General features: G+C 53.4%; 1 protein-coding gene across 1 annotated transcript; it reads right to left on the bottom strand.

The window, feature by feature from the left end:
- Positions 1–487: 487 nt before the first annotated feature.
- On the bottom strand, positions 488–7,712 carry LOC118716880 (low affinity immunoglobulin gamma Fc region receptor III-B-like). The gene is given in 6 exon segments (XM_036434366.2): positions 488–739; positions 742–798; positions 3,405–3,659; positions 6,343–6,600; positions 6,919–6,939; positions 7,538–7,712. Coding segments are annotated over 6 exon segments (756 nt in total). The 5' UTR covers positions 7,578–7,712; the 3' UTR covers positions 488–614.
- Positions 7,713–18,097: the final 10,385 nt, after the last annotated feature.

The raw sequence follows: 18,097 nt of genomic DNA, 5'->3' as shown, positions 1-18,097 counted from the left end.
GCAGTTAGGCATCAATCAGGCTGACATGGGAGTGTTAGGAGGTGATCAGGCTGGCAGACAGAGCAGTTATGGGCAATCAGGAAGGCAGGCAGGAGCAGTTGGGAGCCAGCAGTCCTGGGTTGTGAGAGGGATCCCAGATTGGAGAAGGTGCAGGCTGGGCTGAGGAACCCCCTCACCTCATGCATGAATTTCGTGCACTGGGCTTCTAGTTAAAAAAAACACACAACCCAAACAGATTGAGAAAAATGACAATCTTTCCATTACAGAGCAAGAGAAAACAGAGCTGGGGGAAGGCCCATCAGTCCAGGCTGACGTGTGGAGTTCCTGTCCCTGCCAGGGGTGTGTGGGGACGATGTGAACACAAAGGGGCTCAGAGGGTCTGCTTTTTTTTTTTTTAAATTTAAATTCTTTATTGTTGAAAACATTTCATATGTCTCTTTCCCCCCATTGACCTCTCCTTATCCACTCCTGTCCCACAGCACATGCCCTCACCCCTACAGACTGTGCCCATTGGTTATGCGTATACGCATGCACACAAGTCCTTTGGTTGTCTCCCTGCCCCCCCCCAACGCCCCCCGCCTTCCCTCTGAGGCTTGAAGGTCAGGATTTTGCGGTTATTGCTCCTGCTTGTCCTGGAGGCTCTTGTGCCAAGTGACGGTGTCATTCGTCCTGTTCCTCGATAAGCTGCAAAGGCCTCTCCGCACAGAGCAGTACAGCCACGAGTCCACAGCAAACAGAGTCCTGGCAGCAGGCAGAGCAGGATGAGGCGCCCTGGGGAGATGCGGGGGATGGCCAGCGCTGTGCGAGAGGCAGAGGGGCGGAGAAATGCCGTTGTTAAGGCGGACATTTGGAATCAAGGGCAAGGTCATTAGTGGAGGGCCATGCTGACACCTTCCTTTGCTCCTCCCACTGGCATCTGCTTGCTGGGATGAGCGAGGCTGCCTTGGGAGGACCTAGCGCGTTAGGGTGTTGGGTTTGGTGTGGATTTTGAAAGTTGTCAAAGTTTAAGTTGGTGTGAGAACATTATTTCTTAATTTCAATGTCTCAAAATTACACTCATTGCTCTTCCCCACATTGCTCGTTGTCGCTAAAGGAAATCTGACAAACTGAGAGCCATTGATATTTGCTCCTTATCGGCAGGAACTAATTCAAAGGGAGTTAGGTGGGGCTCAGGCTGAGCCTCTGAGCCCTTGATGACAAGCTTTAGACTCATTACTTGCTGCTGTCTACAGACTGGAAACATTATACTGGATTTAAAATACAGAAATTGTATATTTTATCTAATAAAAGAATAATATGCAAATTGACCATACCTCCACAAGCCACACCTACTAGCCAATCAGGAGTGAGTATGCAAATTAACCCAACCAAGATGGCTGTGGACATGGAGGGAGCAGGAGGCTTGGGTTTCCCTGGCAATGGAGGAAGCCAAGCTCGCCGCACATGCTGGCCTGTGGTGGACTTCATCAAGGCTACAAAGTTTCAATTATAAAAGATAAATAAATCCCAACAGAAATGGCTGCAGCCATAGAGTGAGCAGGAGGCTTGGCTCCACTCAAGGCTACAAAATTTCAATTATAGAAGGTAAATAAATCCCAGATACCAGGGCCTCCGGGGGGCGTGGGTCGCTGGAGGGCGTGGGCAGCCTGCAAATCACCACAGGCCCCTCACCCAGGTGCCCCACGTCCCAAGGGAACCCCCACCCTGATCTGGGACACCTTTCAGGGCAAACCAGCTGGCCCTCACCAGTGCACCAGGCCTCTATCCTATCTAATAAAAGAGTAATATGCAAATTGACCACTCCAACACACAAGATGGCTGCCCCCATGTGGTCAAAGATGGCTGCCCCCATGTGGATACAAGATGGCCATAAGGGGAGAGAAGCTGGGAGGGACCAGGCCTGCAAGAGTGGGCAGTTGGAGGCAATCAAGCCTGCAGGGGAGAGCAGTTGGGGGGAACCCAGGCCTGCAAGGGAGGGCAGTTAGGAGTGACCAGGCCTTCAGGGAAAGGCAGTTAAGGGTGACCAGGGCCGCAGGGGAGGGCAGTTAGGGGAAAACAGGCTGGCAGGGGAGCAGTTAGGCATCCATCAGGCTGGCAGGGGAGTAGTTAGGGGGTAATCAGGAAGGCAGGCAGGCAAGCAGTTGGGAGCCAGCAGTCCTGGATTGTGAGAGGGTAGTTGGACATCCCTTGAGGGGTCCCAGATTGGAGAGTTGGAGAGGGTGCAGGCTGGGCTGAGGGACACACCCTCTCTGTGCACGAATTTTATGCACCTCTAGTGTGTGTGTGTGTGTGTGTGTGTGTGTATACACATTTTATAATAGTATATAATAGTATATAAAATCTTGGACAGGAAGGGAAAGGGAGAGAGAATCATTGATCGCTGCCTCCTGCATGATTGGGGATCGAGCCCACACGTGGGCATGTGCCCCAACCAGGAATCAGCCATGACTTCTTGGTTCATAGGTTGATGTTCAGCCACTGGGCCACCGTGATCAGGCTATACTTGATTTTTTATTTCAACTTTTAACCCTTAATTTTGATTTAACTTCAAACTGACATACGTTATCAGAACCATACAGAAAACACTTGCCTGTTCTTTCCTGGCATTGCTAAGTGCTGGTGTTCTGGCCAGCTGCTTCATTATTTGTCTTTTCTTTCCCTCACCAGTTGAGAATTTTTTTACTTTAAATTTAAACGCAATGAGATTATTTTCATACAAACGATGGCTTTGCTGTGTGAAAGTCGCATTAGATGTCGTTCCATCTCTGTTTGCTATGGTCTGGGTCTGGTTCCAGGTTGGTGTTTTGTGGCACCAGGAGCTCAGGAGCACTGTGTGTGTGTGTTTGTGTGAATGTGAGAATGTGTGTGTTTGTTGTGTATGTGTCAGTGTGTGTGTATGTGAGAATGTGTGTGTGAATGTGTGTGTGTGTATGCGTGTATGAGTATGTGTGTGAGTGTGTGTGTGTGTGTATATGAGTGTGTGTGGCTGCTCTGACGGATGGATGGGTGCTCTGATCCGTCATGGGCCGAGCCAGCCAGAAGACATGGGTGTGTGAACAGCACACGGACACACACTCACACACACTCACACACTCACACGCACTCACGCGCGCGCACACACACACACACACACTCTCACATACACGTGCTGGCTGCGGCATTAGGGACTGGACCTTAGCTGTGACCTGAGGACCGGACGCCCTCACCCAGCTCCTCCTGCGGAGGCCGCGGCCTGGCTCCCCCTGTGGGGGCGCGGCCATCAGGGGCCCAGCCGTCCGCGGTCTTAGTTACAGAAATGGGGGCTCAGAGGCTCAGAGAAATGGGGGCTCAGAGACATGGGGGCTCAGAGACATGGGGGCTCAGAGACATGGAGGCTCAGAGACGGGGGGGCTCAGCCACCTCACCTTCCACCAGCACGGCCGCAGCCTCGGAGGACACGTTGAGCTTGCCGATGAGGCCGCGGCAGAAGTAGGAGCCGTTGTGCGCGGCGGAGGCGCGGGCCACGCTGAAGGCGTTGCTGCGGTGCGAGAATTGGCGGCCGCGGCCGTCCTGGAAGAACTGCACGTTGCGCAGCGGCTTGTCCCTCCAGCTGTGGCAGCGCAGCTCCAGCGGCTCCCCCTCCCGCAGCCGCCAGCGCGCCGCCTGCAGCACCAGCCAGGCTGCGGGACAGGCGGCTCAGCCCGGGCCGGACCCCGCCCCGCCCCGGGGAACCCCGCCCCTCCCCGAGGGACCCCCCCTCCCCGGGGAACCCCGCCCCTCCCCGGGGGACCCCGCCCCTCCCCGGGGGACCCCGCCCAGCCCCGGGGAACCCCGCCCCTCCCCGGGGGACCCCGCCCCTCCCCGGGGGACCCCGCCCCTCCCCGGGGGACCCCGCCCAGCCCCCGTCACCCCCCCCCCGCCCCCGCCCCAACCCGGGGTGAGGGGGAAGCGGGGAGCACACGGCCCTTCCCAGCGGCGCTGCGGGAGGAGCGGCCGCGGTCTAACGGGCGGACGCTCGGAGGCCGGGCGAGGGGAGCCCCGGGGGCGGCTGCGGTGGCGGTGTCGGAGCAGCACCCCATTGCGCAGTGAGGGCCGGGAACGGGGACTGGCCGCCTCAGGGGTCCCAGGGGAGGGGCTGCCGGAGGACGGGGACCCCCAGGCAGGCCCCGGCGGCCGGAGCGGCAGTGCGGAGGGTGCGGGAGGAGAGGCGGCGGGGCGGCGTGGGAGGCGGCGTGTCTGCGGCGCCGCCCCCCGGGGAGCAGCGCCCCGGGCCGGACCCACTGGCCGGCGGGGACACGGGAGGAATCGCCGGGGAGCTTCACGGCGGCAGGAGGCCCGGCCGGTGCGGCTCCGCCGCCCTAGCAACGGGGTCCGGGGTACCCGGCCAGGCTGCGGGCTTGATCCGCAGGGTGTGTGTGTGTGTGTGTGTGTGTGTGTGTGTGTGTGGCAGCCGAGCAAGATTCTCTCTCATCAGATGTGTCTGTCTGTCTCCCTCTCCCTGCCTCTCTCTGAAATCAGTACAAATAAAGTTAAAATGACCCAGGAACATTCAGGAGACCACGTTAGGCTAAAAAGACAGCGGAGAGGACACCCCCGCGGGACACAGAAAGGCGCCTGCACTTTGTTTTCAGACATGACGTGTCTCCCTTTCACCTCACACGTTTATGAAAACCTAATGGCTTCTGTGAGCAGAACAAAACAGAACTAATTGTGATTTAAAGACTAGGCGCCCTTATGCTAAACAAAATTGGCAGAACATAAAAATTCTCTACCTCGAATACTGCTAAACAGGTCACCTTCATTATTTATCAATAAATATCACTTCTCAGAAGAGGCCACATCGGTGTACCCACTCCCTGGGAGCAGAGCTGGTCGTCACTGACCACGTGGTGCTGTGCGATGTGCCTGTGGCCTGGTGACTCAGGGACACACCTGTTCCTGTCTGTCCTGTCCTGGACTCACCTGTTCGTCTGACAAACGTTTTATCAAGTATGTGCTCTGATGTGCAAACCCAGAGGACCAGGACTGTGATCCTAACCCAAAGAACCTGCAGTTTGGACCCGGAAATGTCCCGCAGAGAGGTGAGTGCGGCACAGCCGGAGCCCGGGGAGGCCCGCCAGGGGAAGTGAGCAGAGGAAAGCCCTCCGAGGAGGGTGAGATGGGTCCCCGAGGGAGACACCCTGAGAGGTTAGTTAGTGGTCAGGGTCGCAGTTTAACTCAGCCCTCACTGGCTGGCCTTCTGAAGCCCATCTCTAGACAAACTGACACTCTTAGACTTGACTTTTCTATTGCTCCCTGTTGGCAAATCCCCATTTTATTGGGCCTTAGGCGGCACTCTGCTCCCCGCTAGCTAATAACTCCTCCCGGGCTCCGTGCTGAGGGTCAGCTCTGGACAGGCAGCCGCACTCAGCGGCAGGTCCGCTCAGGGCTCTCCCTCTGGGCTTGCTCTGAGGGCCTCCTTTCACTGGGGCAGCCTCGGCAGGAACAGGCCTGCGGTGCAGTTCCGGGGACACAGGAGAGTCCCCGCCTCTGCACCCCTGCCCGCCTCACTGCCCCCCTGCCTGCCTCACTGCCCCCCTGCCTGCCTCACTGCCCCCCTGCCCGCCTCACTGCCCCCCTGCCCACCTCACTGCCCCCCTGCCCGCCTCACTGCCCCTCTGCCCGCCTCACTGCCCCTCTGCCCGCCTCACTGCCCCCCTGCCCGCCTCACTGCCCCCCTGCCCGCCTCACTGCCCCCCTGCCCGCCTCACTGCCCCTCTGCCCGCCTCACTGCCCCTCTGCCCGCCTCACTGCCCCCCTGCCCGCCTCACTGCCCCCCTGCCCGCCTCACTGCCCCCCTGCCCGCCTCAGTGTGCCCCTGCCCGCCTCTCTGTGCCCCTGCCCACCTCACTGCCCCCTGCCCTCCTCTGGTGCCTGAGTCCCACCGACCACACACTTTCACTCCACGGTCGCTGTGCAGGGCACACGAGGATATGTGTGTCTGGGAGACATTGATGCGGGGAGCCTGAATGTGGTGCTGACGGGAAAGAGACGACGCTCGGCCATTAGGGGTGGTGTGGGGCAGCTCAGGGCTTTGTGGGCCTGAAAGTGAGGAGGAGGTGGAGGTCCTGAGAACAGACCCACTACCTATGCGATCAGCACTGTTGTGTGTCCTCTGCGGTGCGGCTCCCACCCGGGCAGCAGTCCTGTGTCTCTACTTGCGAGGTCCCACCAGGGGCAGGACCCAATGCAAATGCACCCCACAGGGGTCACGGGTCCTCTCACCTAAGTCCTAGCCCCTCGAACATCACCTGGCTCTGACCAGCCCCTCCGGTCTCTGTGTCACCCCTTATTGGCGACGCCCCTCGCCCCATCACCACTCACCAGCGCGGACTTGCAGCTGCACCGGGTCGCTGAGGCTGGAGCGGCTGGTCTGGCACATGTACTCCCCGCTGTCGTTCACGCTGGCGGAGGCGATGAAGTGGCTGGAGCTCTGGCTTGGCAGGAGGTGGCCATTGTGCCACCACAGTGTGGAACCGTTCCCCTCAGCCTGGGCCCCCTGGCACCGCAGAGTCACGTTGTCCCTCTCGAGCAGCCTGTCCCATTTCGGATGCAGGGACACCACAGCCTTCTGGAGACTTTCTGAGAAGACAGGAGAGTGTGGGTGAGGCGGCTGAGGTGGGGGGGTCCCCGCCCTGCATCCCCGGACCAGCCCCCCCCAAACCACAGCTGGCGGCTCTGCCTTGGTCTGGGACTCAGCCTCAGAGCATCTTGGCTTGGAGGCACTGGCCCCACTTCCGGCCTCTTTATGTTGAGGAAAACTGGTTAAAGGAGCGTAGGGCCAAGCCCACCGAGTTGGAGCAATTGTCCCTGCTGGCCCTCCACTCGGTGTGGCCACAGCGTGGCAACTGCATCCTCAGGGCCTCACTGGATCGGTCTGACACCTGGAAGCAGACTCACCAGCTTGGGTGCCGGCTGACGCTGCAGAGAAAAGAGTGAAACAGAAATTGAGCCCAGCAGGGAGTGGCGGCTGCAGGGGCTGAGCTTCGGCCCCCGCCCGCCTTGCCCCGGGCCAGGGGCCGGAACCAGGACACAGACAGTGGCCAGCTGTCCCGCTGCCTACGCTCTGGTCTCCGATGTCTGTGACTCCTCCCCACCCCCATGGTCCACCCGAATCTCTGTTTTCCAAAGCATCCCGTTACTCCTCGGTCCCTGACTAACAACACGGATTGGATTTCCCTGAACGAAGGCCTAGAAACAACTGCAACCAAGTCCCCTGGAGAGAAGAGGTGCCAAGTCTTAGAGAGGAAGCCTAGGATGTCCCACGGAAGGGACAGGCCTTCGGGACCGTCTGTCTGGTCCAGACTCTTCAGCTTGCCCATGGGGAGCCAGAGGACGGAGGTGTCGCAGTCCCCTTCCCCTCCTGACAGGGCCCAGCTCAGAGTGGCTCCCTGTCTCTAGCCGCCCAGCGGGTTGTCCTACGAGCTAAGTCCAGGCTGGCGGCCTTCGAGGTGAGAAGGATCCGTCGGGGCCTGGGCCCAGGCATCCTGAGTGTCTCCCTCAGCGGCAGCCGACTTACCCAGGAGCAGCAGGACCGCCGGCGGCAGCAGCTGCCACATGCTGGCCGGGAGAGTGAGCCGGTGCCCGGAGCTGACAGTGACTCAGCTGGCTTGAGAGTGGAAGTCAGCAGCCTCCCCCTGCACCCCACTACTAAGCAGGTTCCTTTTTCTGGGAGCATTATTGACTCCTGATAGAAACTCGGACAAGGGAGCCCAGGGTGGGGGCTGGGGCAGAGCCTGGGGGAGAAGCCGAGGTGGGTGTGTCCCTTTGGCCATGTAGGTCTGTGCTGGGGCCAGGTGGCCGTCCCTGAGGCATCCTCAGAAATCTCAGGGCATTTGCCCCACCCAGGGGGCTGGGGTCACCCAGTGCCAAGAAGGGGATAGCTGGGCCCTGGGGACAAGACTGGGACGAGGGAGGGTGTCCCCGGGAGTCTCTGTCTCTGTCTCAGACCTCCCTCCTGTCTCTGCCTATGTACAGAGAGCAGGCATTTCAGTTTTCAGGCTTCCAGTGTTCCCTCACCCCATATTAACTCCATAGGCATTTTCTTTCAAATTTAAAATGCCCATGCCCTGGGGTCGTGACCCTCAGAGACTCCCAACTTTCCATGTGAATTTGATCACAGGTTCCCATGGTCTGTGAAAAGAAACCCTGGCGGTGGGAGCGAAGCGGGCATGGAGTTATTTTAACAGCCCAGACAGAGGCAGGGCTTGTCTGTCAGGGCAGTGGAGACCTGGAAGCTGGTAGAGTGGGCAGGATGTGGGTGAGCCATGGGCCAGGAAGGGTGGCGGAGGGGTCTGGGCGGTGCTCAGCTTGGGTGTGGGTGATTGGGAGGATGGTGTCCACTTGATGGACTTGGAGACGGGGAGGAGGAGCAGGCTGGGCTGGGGGAGAGATGGTTGTGGTGATTTCAGGCAAGATGTCAAGCAGGCAGGAGACCCCTGGAGCTCAGAGGACAGGTCTGGACAAAGGACACGTTTAGGAGACAAGTGGATGTTTTAAACTTGATAAAAGCTTTTGTCCTCTCCTAAGAACAAATGAAAATGTACCCCCTTTTCCCTTAAGCCAAGGAGCTCCCTGTGAGGCCCGCCAGAGGCTCTGGATCAGGGTGACCACAGAGGAGAATCTGGCTGGAGTGTCGGAAAGGGGAACCAGGAGAGGACCGTGACAGAAACTTGGCCCTGGAAGCGGTCACCAGCCGAGAGTTGCTGACAGAGCAGATCGGGAGGCGGGGCTGCGAGGAAAACAGACGGGGAGCCCAGAGGCCCCTCTTCAGGGAGGGAGAAGTCACAGTGCAAAGGCTGAGCAGAGCTCGCATGGTGCTGGGGAGGCGCTTAGGACATTTGCTGATCCATCTCAGGGGCCGGGGCTGGGGGACAGAAGCCTGAGCAGTGCTGGTTGAAGACCGAGTAGAAACAAGAGTGTTTTAGTGAACTCTGGTCCTTTTAGCATCTCTGTTACCAGGAGCCCCTTCTTACCAGCATCTCACTCTCCCCGGGGGAGCCCCGACCCTGAGAAGCCTTAACGGAAAGCGGCGACTGCTTCCACTGCAGAAACCCGAGGGCTGTGTGCCCGTTCCCAGCTCGAGCGGGAGTCCTCCCTCAGAGGACTAGCCTGTGTTCTCCCGTTTACACTGGAAGTCCTCCCTCAGAACCTCCGCGTGGGCCTGCCTTTGACGGTGGCTGTCTCGGGGGAAGTAAGTTAAAACGAGGACAATAAGGTGGACCCTCATTCGGGAAGACTGGTGTCCATAGGGAGACATTAGGACACACATGCCCAGGGCCAACATGTGAGGACATTGACAAGACGACAGTCTCCAGCAAGGAGGGAGCCCCAGGGGAAAGCAGCCCTGACAACAGCTGCAGCTCATGGCCCCTCCTGTCCACCCACCCTCCCCCCGCCCCAGAGCCCTGGGAAAACAAAGGTCTGTTGTCTCAGCTCCTCAACTGCGGTGCTCTGTTATGGCGACCAAAGAGCAGCCACATGACCCACGCCTGGCTGTGTGTCTCCGCCTGGATGGCGGTCTCAGTGGTCACAGCAGTGCGGCCGGCTGTCCTGCCTCCAGTTCCCACCAGTCAATCCCTTTTCTTCCTAATATGTCATATTCTGAAACTGCTGTTACCATCAGAGCCAGGGACTTGTGGGGAAGCTCCTGGAGGGAGATTTATTTTGTCTTAAGGGAGAGGCTTGGGCTTGTCCACAGGACACTGACCACTGCACGGCCAGTTATGGTGGCCCATCCAGCTGCCAGGGTTAGAGACAGGCCTCATCTCTCTCTTTTTATTTATTTTTTATTTTTTTATTTTTTTATTTTTTTAAAATAAATCTTTATTGTTCAGATTATTACAAATGTGATCCTCTTCCCCCCCTCAATTGCTCCCCTTCACCAGGTTCCCACCCCACCCTCTGTCCTTTCCCCATCCCCCATTGTCCTCATCCATAGGTGCACAGTTTTTGTTCAGTCTCTTCCCGCACCCCCACTCCCCTTTTCCCTGAGAATCGTCAGTCCACTCCCCTTCCATACCTCTGATTCTATTATATTCACCAGTTAATATTGTTCATCAGATTTTTAAATTCCCTTGGTTTTTAGATTCCCTTGTTGATAGCTACGTATTTGTTGATCATAATTTTTATCTTTATCTTCTTCCTCTTCCTAAATAACCTTCTTCAGCAATTCATATAATTCTGGTTTGGTGGTGATGAACTCTTTTAGCTTTTTTTTATTTGTGAAGCTCTTTATCTGTCCTTTGATTCTGAGTGATAGCTTTGCTGGGTAGATTATTTTTGGCTGTAGGTTCTTGTTATTCATCACCTTGAATATTTCTTGCCATTCCCGTCTGGCCTGCATGGTTTCTGTTGAGAAATCAGCTGACAATCTTATGGGTGCTCCTTTATAGGTCACTACCTGCTTTTCTCTTGCTGCTTTTAATATTCTCTCTTTGTCTGTTGCTCTTGGAATTTTAATTATGATATGTCTTGGTGTGGTCCTCCTTGGATTCCTTTTGTTTGGGGTTCTGCGGGCTTCCTGGACTTGTAAGTCTATTTCTTTCCCCAGGTGGGGGAAGTTTTCTGTCACTATTTCTTCTAGTACTCTTTCGGTATCTTGCTCTCTCTCTATCCCCATAATTCTGATGTTGGTTCGCTTGAAATTGTCCCAGAGGTTTCTTACACTATCTTCAACTTTCTGGATTCTCTTATCTTCTCCCTTCTCTGGCTCTTTGTGTTCTAAATCTTTGTCTTGATTCTTGCGATCTTCCAGTCTGTTTTTAGGACTTTGTATAATATTTTTTATTTCAGACAATGTTTTCTTCATTTCTTGTTGATCCCTTATTATTTCTAGTTGCTCCCTTTTCATATCCTCATAGGTCTCATTTATTTTATCGGCCTTTTTTAGGATATTGTTGAATAACCTTATAACTGTAGTTTTGAACTCAATGTCCAATCTTTTCTTTTCCTCCATCTCCTTCCTTTGTGTCCTTCTTCTTGTCTGCATTTTAGTTGTTTCCCTGATTTGATGGAATAGCTTTGTGTGCTAGGTGTTCTGGTTGAGCCCAGTAGCACAGCCTTCCCAGTTACCTGCAGTGGACAGTCTTGGTGTAGCCCTTTGTGGGCTGTGTGTGCAGTCTTGTTGTTAAGCCTTGCTTATTGTTGGTATCACTGGGAAGTGTTGATCTCCAAGCCAATTGGCTGTGAGGATCAGCAGTGTCTCAGCTAGGAGGGTTTCCGTACTCTGCTTGAATAGGGCGGGGTCTCGGGGTGGCGCAGACAATCTTTGGTTCCCTGTCAGTCTCGCCTTAGAAAAGTCCTGTTCATGGAGAGTTTTGGAAGATTGGTTGCAGGCACGCGCACCTCTTTGGTAAAGGCGCAGACAAGCTTTGGATTCCTGCAAGTCCCTCCTTAGAGAAAGCCAGCCTCTGGGAGAGCTTCTGTGCTCAGCCACAGATAGGGCGGAGTCTCGGGTTGGTGCAGACAAACTTTGTTTTCCCTTCGGCTCCTCCCCAAGTCCCGCAGTAATGGCCTCTGGCTTCACACACCTCCAAGAGATCTCTGCCCACTGCCTGACAGTCTGGCCTCTCCCTGTCTGGGGCCGTTTATCAGAGCAATAGGGTGATTCTGTTTTCCTCTCAGACAAGAAAGCCAGCCGCGTTAACTGTTCGCCCTCTCCGCGCCAGGAGTAAGCCAGTAGCGAACTCAGCCCGGCCCGCCCTCTCTGCGTGCAGGGAGTAAGCCAGCAGCAATCTCGGTCCGGCCCTTCCTCTCCGCACCGGGATTAAGCCAGCGCCTTTTCTCGCACACAGTTCTCCGTACCTTCACAGTTCCTGAGGTTCAGCGTGCCTTCTCTCTCCTTCCCAGATGGCAGAGCCTCCTCTCAGCCAGCCGTCTGGCGCTTCAGGGCAATGCCTCCCCTGTTTTTCAGTTCTAAATTCAAATTTGTTGTGGTAGGCTGCATTCGGGTGTCTACCCTATGCCGCCATCTTGGTTTCTCTCATCATCTCTTTTTAAAAAAATGTATTTTCACTGATTTCAGAGAGGAAGGGAGAGGGAGAGAGAGGTAGAAACATCATTGATGAGAGAGTCATTGATTGGCTGCCTTCTGCATGCCTCACTGGGGATGGAGCTTGCAAGAACTGGAATTGAACCGTGACCTCCTGGTTCATAGGTCAACACTAAACCACCAAGCCACATCAGCTGGGCAAGAAATTTAAGTCTTTTCACAGACCATGGGAACCTGTGATCAAATTCACACCAAAAGTTTTAAGTAAATATTCTACTTTTTCATTTAATAGCAAAATATAGTAACCTCTGAACTACAAATGCATAAGATATAAAAATCATTTGTTGAAAACGTTTACCATTGCGCCTGCAGTAAAAGACAAGGGCTAGGAGAAACCAACATGGCGGCAAAGGTAAACAACTAATCTGTTGCCTCGAACAAGAATTTCAAAACTACAACTAAAAGACAAAACGTCTATCACCCAGAACCACAGGAGAGCTGGCTGAATGGAAGTCTTACATCTAGAAGGAAAGAGAAAGGAGCACAAATGTTGAAAAGCTGAGGGACAGAGGCACGCGAAATGGGCTGATGGTGGGCAACTGGGCGCGAGGCTTTTTTTTCTTTTTCAAACTGAATTGAAACAAGCTCCAATCACTTTGAAATCCAGTTTCTGGGGCCACTCGGGGGACACAGATGCCTACGGGGGGAAGCTGGTTGTTGGCCATCGGGTCCCAAAGTGAGGGTGACTTTTTTGCAGAGGTTCGTGCAGCATACCAACATCAGAATTATGGGGGTGCCAGAAAAAGAGAGAGAGCAAGACACTGAAAACCTATTTGAAGAAATAATGACAGAAAACTTCCCCCACCTGGTGAAAGAAATAGATTTACAAGTCCAGGAAGGGCACAGAACCCCAAACAAAAGTAATTCAAAGAGGACCACACCAAGACACATCATAATTAAAATGCCAAGAGCAGCCGAATCTGGTTTGGCTCAATGGATAGAGCGTCGGCTTGGGGACTGAAAGGTCCCGGGTTCGATTCCGGTCAAGGGCATGTACCTTGGTTGCGGGCATATCCCCAATAGGGGGTGTGCAAGAGGCAGCTGATCAGTGACTCTCTCTCATCGATGTTTCTAACTCTGTATCTCTCTCCCTTCCTCTCTGTATAAAATATATATTTCAATATTTAAAAAAAAAATGCCAAGAGCAAAAGATAAAGAGAGAATCTTACAAGCAGCAAGAGAAAAACAGTTATCTACAAGGGAGCACCCATATGATTATCAGCTGATTTCTCAACAGAAACTATGCAGGCCAGACAGGAGTGGCAAGAAATATTCAAAGTGATGGATAGCAAGAACCTACAATCAAGATTACTCTACCCAGAAAAATTATTCAGAATTGAAGTGCAGAAAAAGAGTTCATCACCACCAAACCAGTATTATATGAAATGCTAAAAGATGTTCTTTAAAAAAGAGGAAAAAGAAGAAAAAAGTAAAGATAAAAATTATGAACAACAAATATATATCTATCAACAAGTGAATCTAAAAGTCAAGTGAAATAAAAATCTGAGGAACAGAATAAACTGGTGAATATAATATTGGGTCGGCAGCTAAGTAATTGCGGGTTTCACACATATATGGCTTCAGTTGAATTTTTAGGTTTGCAGACGTAGTACAAATGTAAAACACATTTTGTTATTTGATAGTTGGCTATTCAGCTGTTAATCAGTAAAAAAAGTTTTTTGATCTGTTTTGTAGTTTTTGTTTGGCGTTCGTTGAAAAATGGAAAATCAAAAGGAACATTTTTGTCATATTTTGCTTTTTTATTTCCACAAAGGGAAAAACGTATCCCAAGCTCATAATAAGTTATGTGTTATTTATGGTGACGAAGCCTTAAAAGAACGGCAGTGTCAAAATTGGTTTGCCAAATTTCGTTCTGGTGATTTTTCACTCAAAGATGAAAAACGCTCTGGTCGTCCAGTTGAAGTTGATGACGCCCTAATCAAAGCAATAATCAATTCGGACTGTCACAGTACAACACGTGAGATTGCAGAGAAGCTTCATGTATCACATACATGCATTGAAAATCACTTAAAACAACTTGGCTATGTTCAAAAACTCGATACATGGGTTTCTCACGAACTGAAAGAATCACAGTTAACGCAACGCATTAGCAGCTGCGATTTGCTAAAGAAACATAATGAAAATGATTCATTTTTAAAACGACTGATAACTGGCGATGAAAAATGGGTTGTTTACAACAATATCAAGCGGAAAAGATCGTGGAGCAGGCCAGGTGAACCAACTCAAATAACATCAAAAGCTGATATTCATCAAAAGAAGGTTTTGTTATCAGTTTGGTGGGATTACAAAGGAATTGTCTACTTTGAACTCTTACCACCCAACCAAACGATCAATTCTGATGTCTACATTGAACAACTAACGAAATTAAACAATGCAGTTAAAGAAAAGCGGCCCGAATTGACAAATCGAAAAGGTGTTGTATTCCATCATGACAATGCAAGGCCACACACATCTTTGGTCACTCGGCAAAAATTAATGGAACTTGGTTGGGATGTTTTGCCACATCCACCATATAGTCCTGACCTTGCACCATCTGATTACTTTTTGTTTCGATCTTTACAAAACTCCTTGAATGGTAAAAATTTCAATAATGATGATGATGTCAAATCGTACCTGATCCAGTTTTTTGCTAATAAAAACCAGAAGTTTTTTGAACGTGGGATTATGATGCTGCCTGAAAGATGGCAAAAGGTCATTGATCAAAATGGGCAATACATTACAGAATAAAGTTATTTAGTTCCATAAAAAAATTGTCTTTGATTTTTCTTTAAAAAATCCGCAATTAGCCGGGACCGGTTTGGCTCAATGGATAGAGCGTCGGCTTGGGGACTGAAGGGTCCCGGGTTCGATTCCGGTCGGGGGCGTGTGCCTTGGTTGCGGGCACATCCCCAGTAGGGGGTGTGCAGGAGGCAGCTGATCGATGACTCTCTCTCGTCGATGTTTCTGACTCTCTATCTCTCTCCCTTCCTCTCTGTACAAAATCAATAAAATATATTTAAAAAAAAAAAAAATCCGCAATTACTTAGTTGCCTACCCAATAGAATCAGGGCTAAAAAATGGACACAGCCGGGTGGGGTGTGAGAATGTGTCGCAGGAGGAAGTGAGCTCAGCTCTGGTTTCGGTGTCCCCGCTTCCGTCGGAGCCCTTTCTTTCCTCATCCAGGGAGCTCCCCGGGGGCGCTGGGCGGTCCCTCCGCCTCCGCCTCCGCGCCCCGTGGTTCGTGGTCGGTGGTCCGGGCCCACAAAGGCCACTGGGAGCCCGGGCGGGCAGCGCCCTCTCGGAGGGGAGCCCTGGGCGCCCCAGAGCTCGGCTTCTCACTCAGGCGCTGGCGGGCCCGGGGCCACGCAGTCCTCTCCCTCCCGCCTCCGTGGCTGTCCGTGCGGAACCGGTTTTGTTTCCCACGCCCGGCTTCGCCCCGGGCACCGCCGCATAGGAGGCGCGTCCCTCCGCCGCTCCCTGCACACGTGTTCGCGCGGGCACACTCCCCGTGTTTTGTTGTTAAATTTACACATTGTTTACATGACTTTCTGCAACTTCCACACACACACACACACACACGCACACACACGGGCACACAAATGCGCACACGTCACCAGCGTCCCGCATTTCTTTCAATCGGAGGAAATGCGGGGAGTGCTTCTAGGCAGGTGCGGGGGGTGCTTCTAGGCAGGTGCGGGGGGACTGGGGGGGGGGATGCCGCAGCGCTGAGCCTCCTGTCCCCGGAGCTCCCGCCCGGCGCCCTCCTCTGCGGGACCGGGCTCTGCTCCGCCGCGAGGCGCCGGGCCTTGCCCAGCCCAGGGGTGACTGCGGTTTGGCTAAACCAGAGGGGCTCACATGGGAGCTGCAGGCGCCCCACGGCTCGGAGGACGGTGGGAGCCTCCCCTCCGGTCTCTTGGTTCGGGGCTGAGAGGGTGCCTTTTCAGGGCGTGTCCAGCTGCTGCCGCCGGCCCAGGACCCACTGAGAACCAGGGTGCCCCCCATGGACCCGACCGAACACCAACCCGCTCTGGCAATGGGCCCGCAGGGCACCCCGCGTGGGGTTCTGGGCGAAGAAGCAGACTCCCCTGCCAGGCGCGGGCGGGGAGCCCCAAGAGTGGGGGACTTGGAGCGGCCGCAGCTCCGCTGCCCAGGGCAGTGCCGCCTGCGGGCAGGAGGCCGGGCTGGAAGGGTCGGCACCTTCTATGGCACTGCCTGCCTCCGGAGCTGGCTGCCATTTCCCCACCCTGGGCTGCACCCGCTGTCCAAAACCGGGGTGAGGGACAGCAGTTGACTTCATTCTGAACAACTACCAAACTGAAATTCAGATGGCTCAACAATGCATTCTGATTTTGGTAACCAATTTCAAATATTGCTAGAGAGTTCTCTGTAGAAGTAGAGCTCATGAGCGAGAGTAAAACTTGAGAGCTGACACCATTACATTTAGCGAAGGGCGTTCTGGAGTTACAGGAGAGTTTTACTCTCTCCCGCCAAGCTGGCTGAAGACAGAGCAGTGACGGGGTTGGAATTGCCGTCTTCACTCACCGTGGCCTGGGAGGTGATGCTACATTCCTTCTCTCGGGAGCCATGGGGTGGAATTTTCTGGAACTTGCTGCAGGCACCTGACTGACTCATGCACGCTCAGTGCCAGGTCTTCAGTGACAGCTACAGAGCAATTCATCAAAGCCAGACTTCCAGGTTTGGGACATTTTTAGTTTTTTCTAATTTTCATTATTTTCAATAGTGCTGCAGAGACCAACAGTATTTTTTAAAAATATATATTTTGGCTTATTTCCAATGGCCAAATTACAGTGTCACGGGTCTATACATTTGTGAGCTTTTGAGCATTTCCACATTTCTTTCCAAAACAATTGTTTGAATTTACTCTGAAACAATTGGGAATCGCTTTCTCTTTCTGAATCTTCGGTGGCTCCGTGGCTGGGAGTCAGGTCTTCCATTGTAGCTGCGTGTCTTTGGTTGTTGGTGTGTCCCTGTGGTTCCCAGTATTTGCTCACTGATTGCACTTCCTCTACTGGGTGGAGAGCTCTCAGCACAGCGCCTACCCCTGCGACAGTTCGTGTCCTTTTGGCCACATATTTTTGTGGGTCACTGTTGATATCCTGGGAGACACAGTTCAGGTTCGGATACTCTGAGTTTGGGGTGCCTGTGGCACATGGCCACCTGAGCATCTGGAAGGAGAGGTTGGGCTAGAACTAGACACAGACTAGAGCTGAACTGTGCTAAGAAAGCTAGTGACCTGGCTGGCATGGCTCAGTGGTTGAGAATCCACCCATGAACCAGGAGGCCATGGTTTGATTCCTGGTCAGGGCACATGCCCAGGTTGCGGGCTTGATCCCCAGTGGGGGCATTCAGGAAGCAGTGGGTTAATGACTCTCTATCATCATTGAGGCTTCTATCTCTCTCCCCATCTCTATTCCTCTCTGACATCAATAAAAATGTTAAAGAAGGAAGCTATTGGAAGCCATGCAGTGGTCCCTTTATTGTTGAGGATATTTTGAATCACTTAGGACCTCACTTGTCTTTCAAATGTCCCTGTCAAATATTTAGTTGATACTCAGCAGCGGACAGCTTCCAGCAGCTCTCAGCTCGCTTGCCTTAGGATGGGGCCCCTCCTCCCGAGCCTCACCCAGGGATGCATGGAGACCCAGGCACAGGTATATACAGCTTCAAGGACAATGCATCTGAGAGTCATGTGCCACAGGCACCCCAAACTCAGAGTATCCAAACCTGAACTGTGTCTCCCATGATATCAACAGTGACCCACAAAAATATGTGGCTAAAAGGACACGAACTGTCGCAGGGGTAGGCGCTGTGCTGAGAGCTCTCCACCCAGTAGAGGAAGTGCAATCAGTGAGCAAATACCTGGGACCACAGGGACACACCAGCAACCAAAGGCACGCAGCTACAATGGAAGACCGTGAATGTTGGGATCTGTGAGAATAAACAAATCATCTTTTCTGTAAAAGAACAGTTTAGGTGGCCACCATTTTGGATTGCCTGATTTGGTGG

The sequence above is a fragment of the Pipistrellus kuhlii genome, unplaced genomic scaffold (assembly GCF_014108245.1).
Source record: "Pipistrellus kuhlii isolate mPipKuh1 unplaced genomic scaffold, mPipKuh1.p scaffold_m20_p_121, whole genome shotgun sequence".
In the NCBI taxonomy this organism is placed as follows: Eukaryota; Metazoa; Chordata; class Mammalia; order Chiroptera; family Vespertilionidae; genus Pipistrellus; species Pipistrellus kuhlii.
The sequence above is the reverse complement of the archived record's forward strand: the minus strand, read 5'-3'. Positions and strand labels throughout refer to the sequence as shown.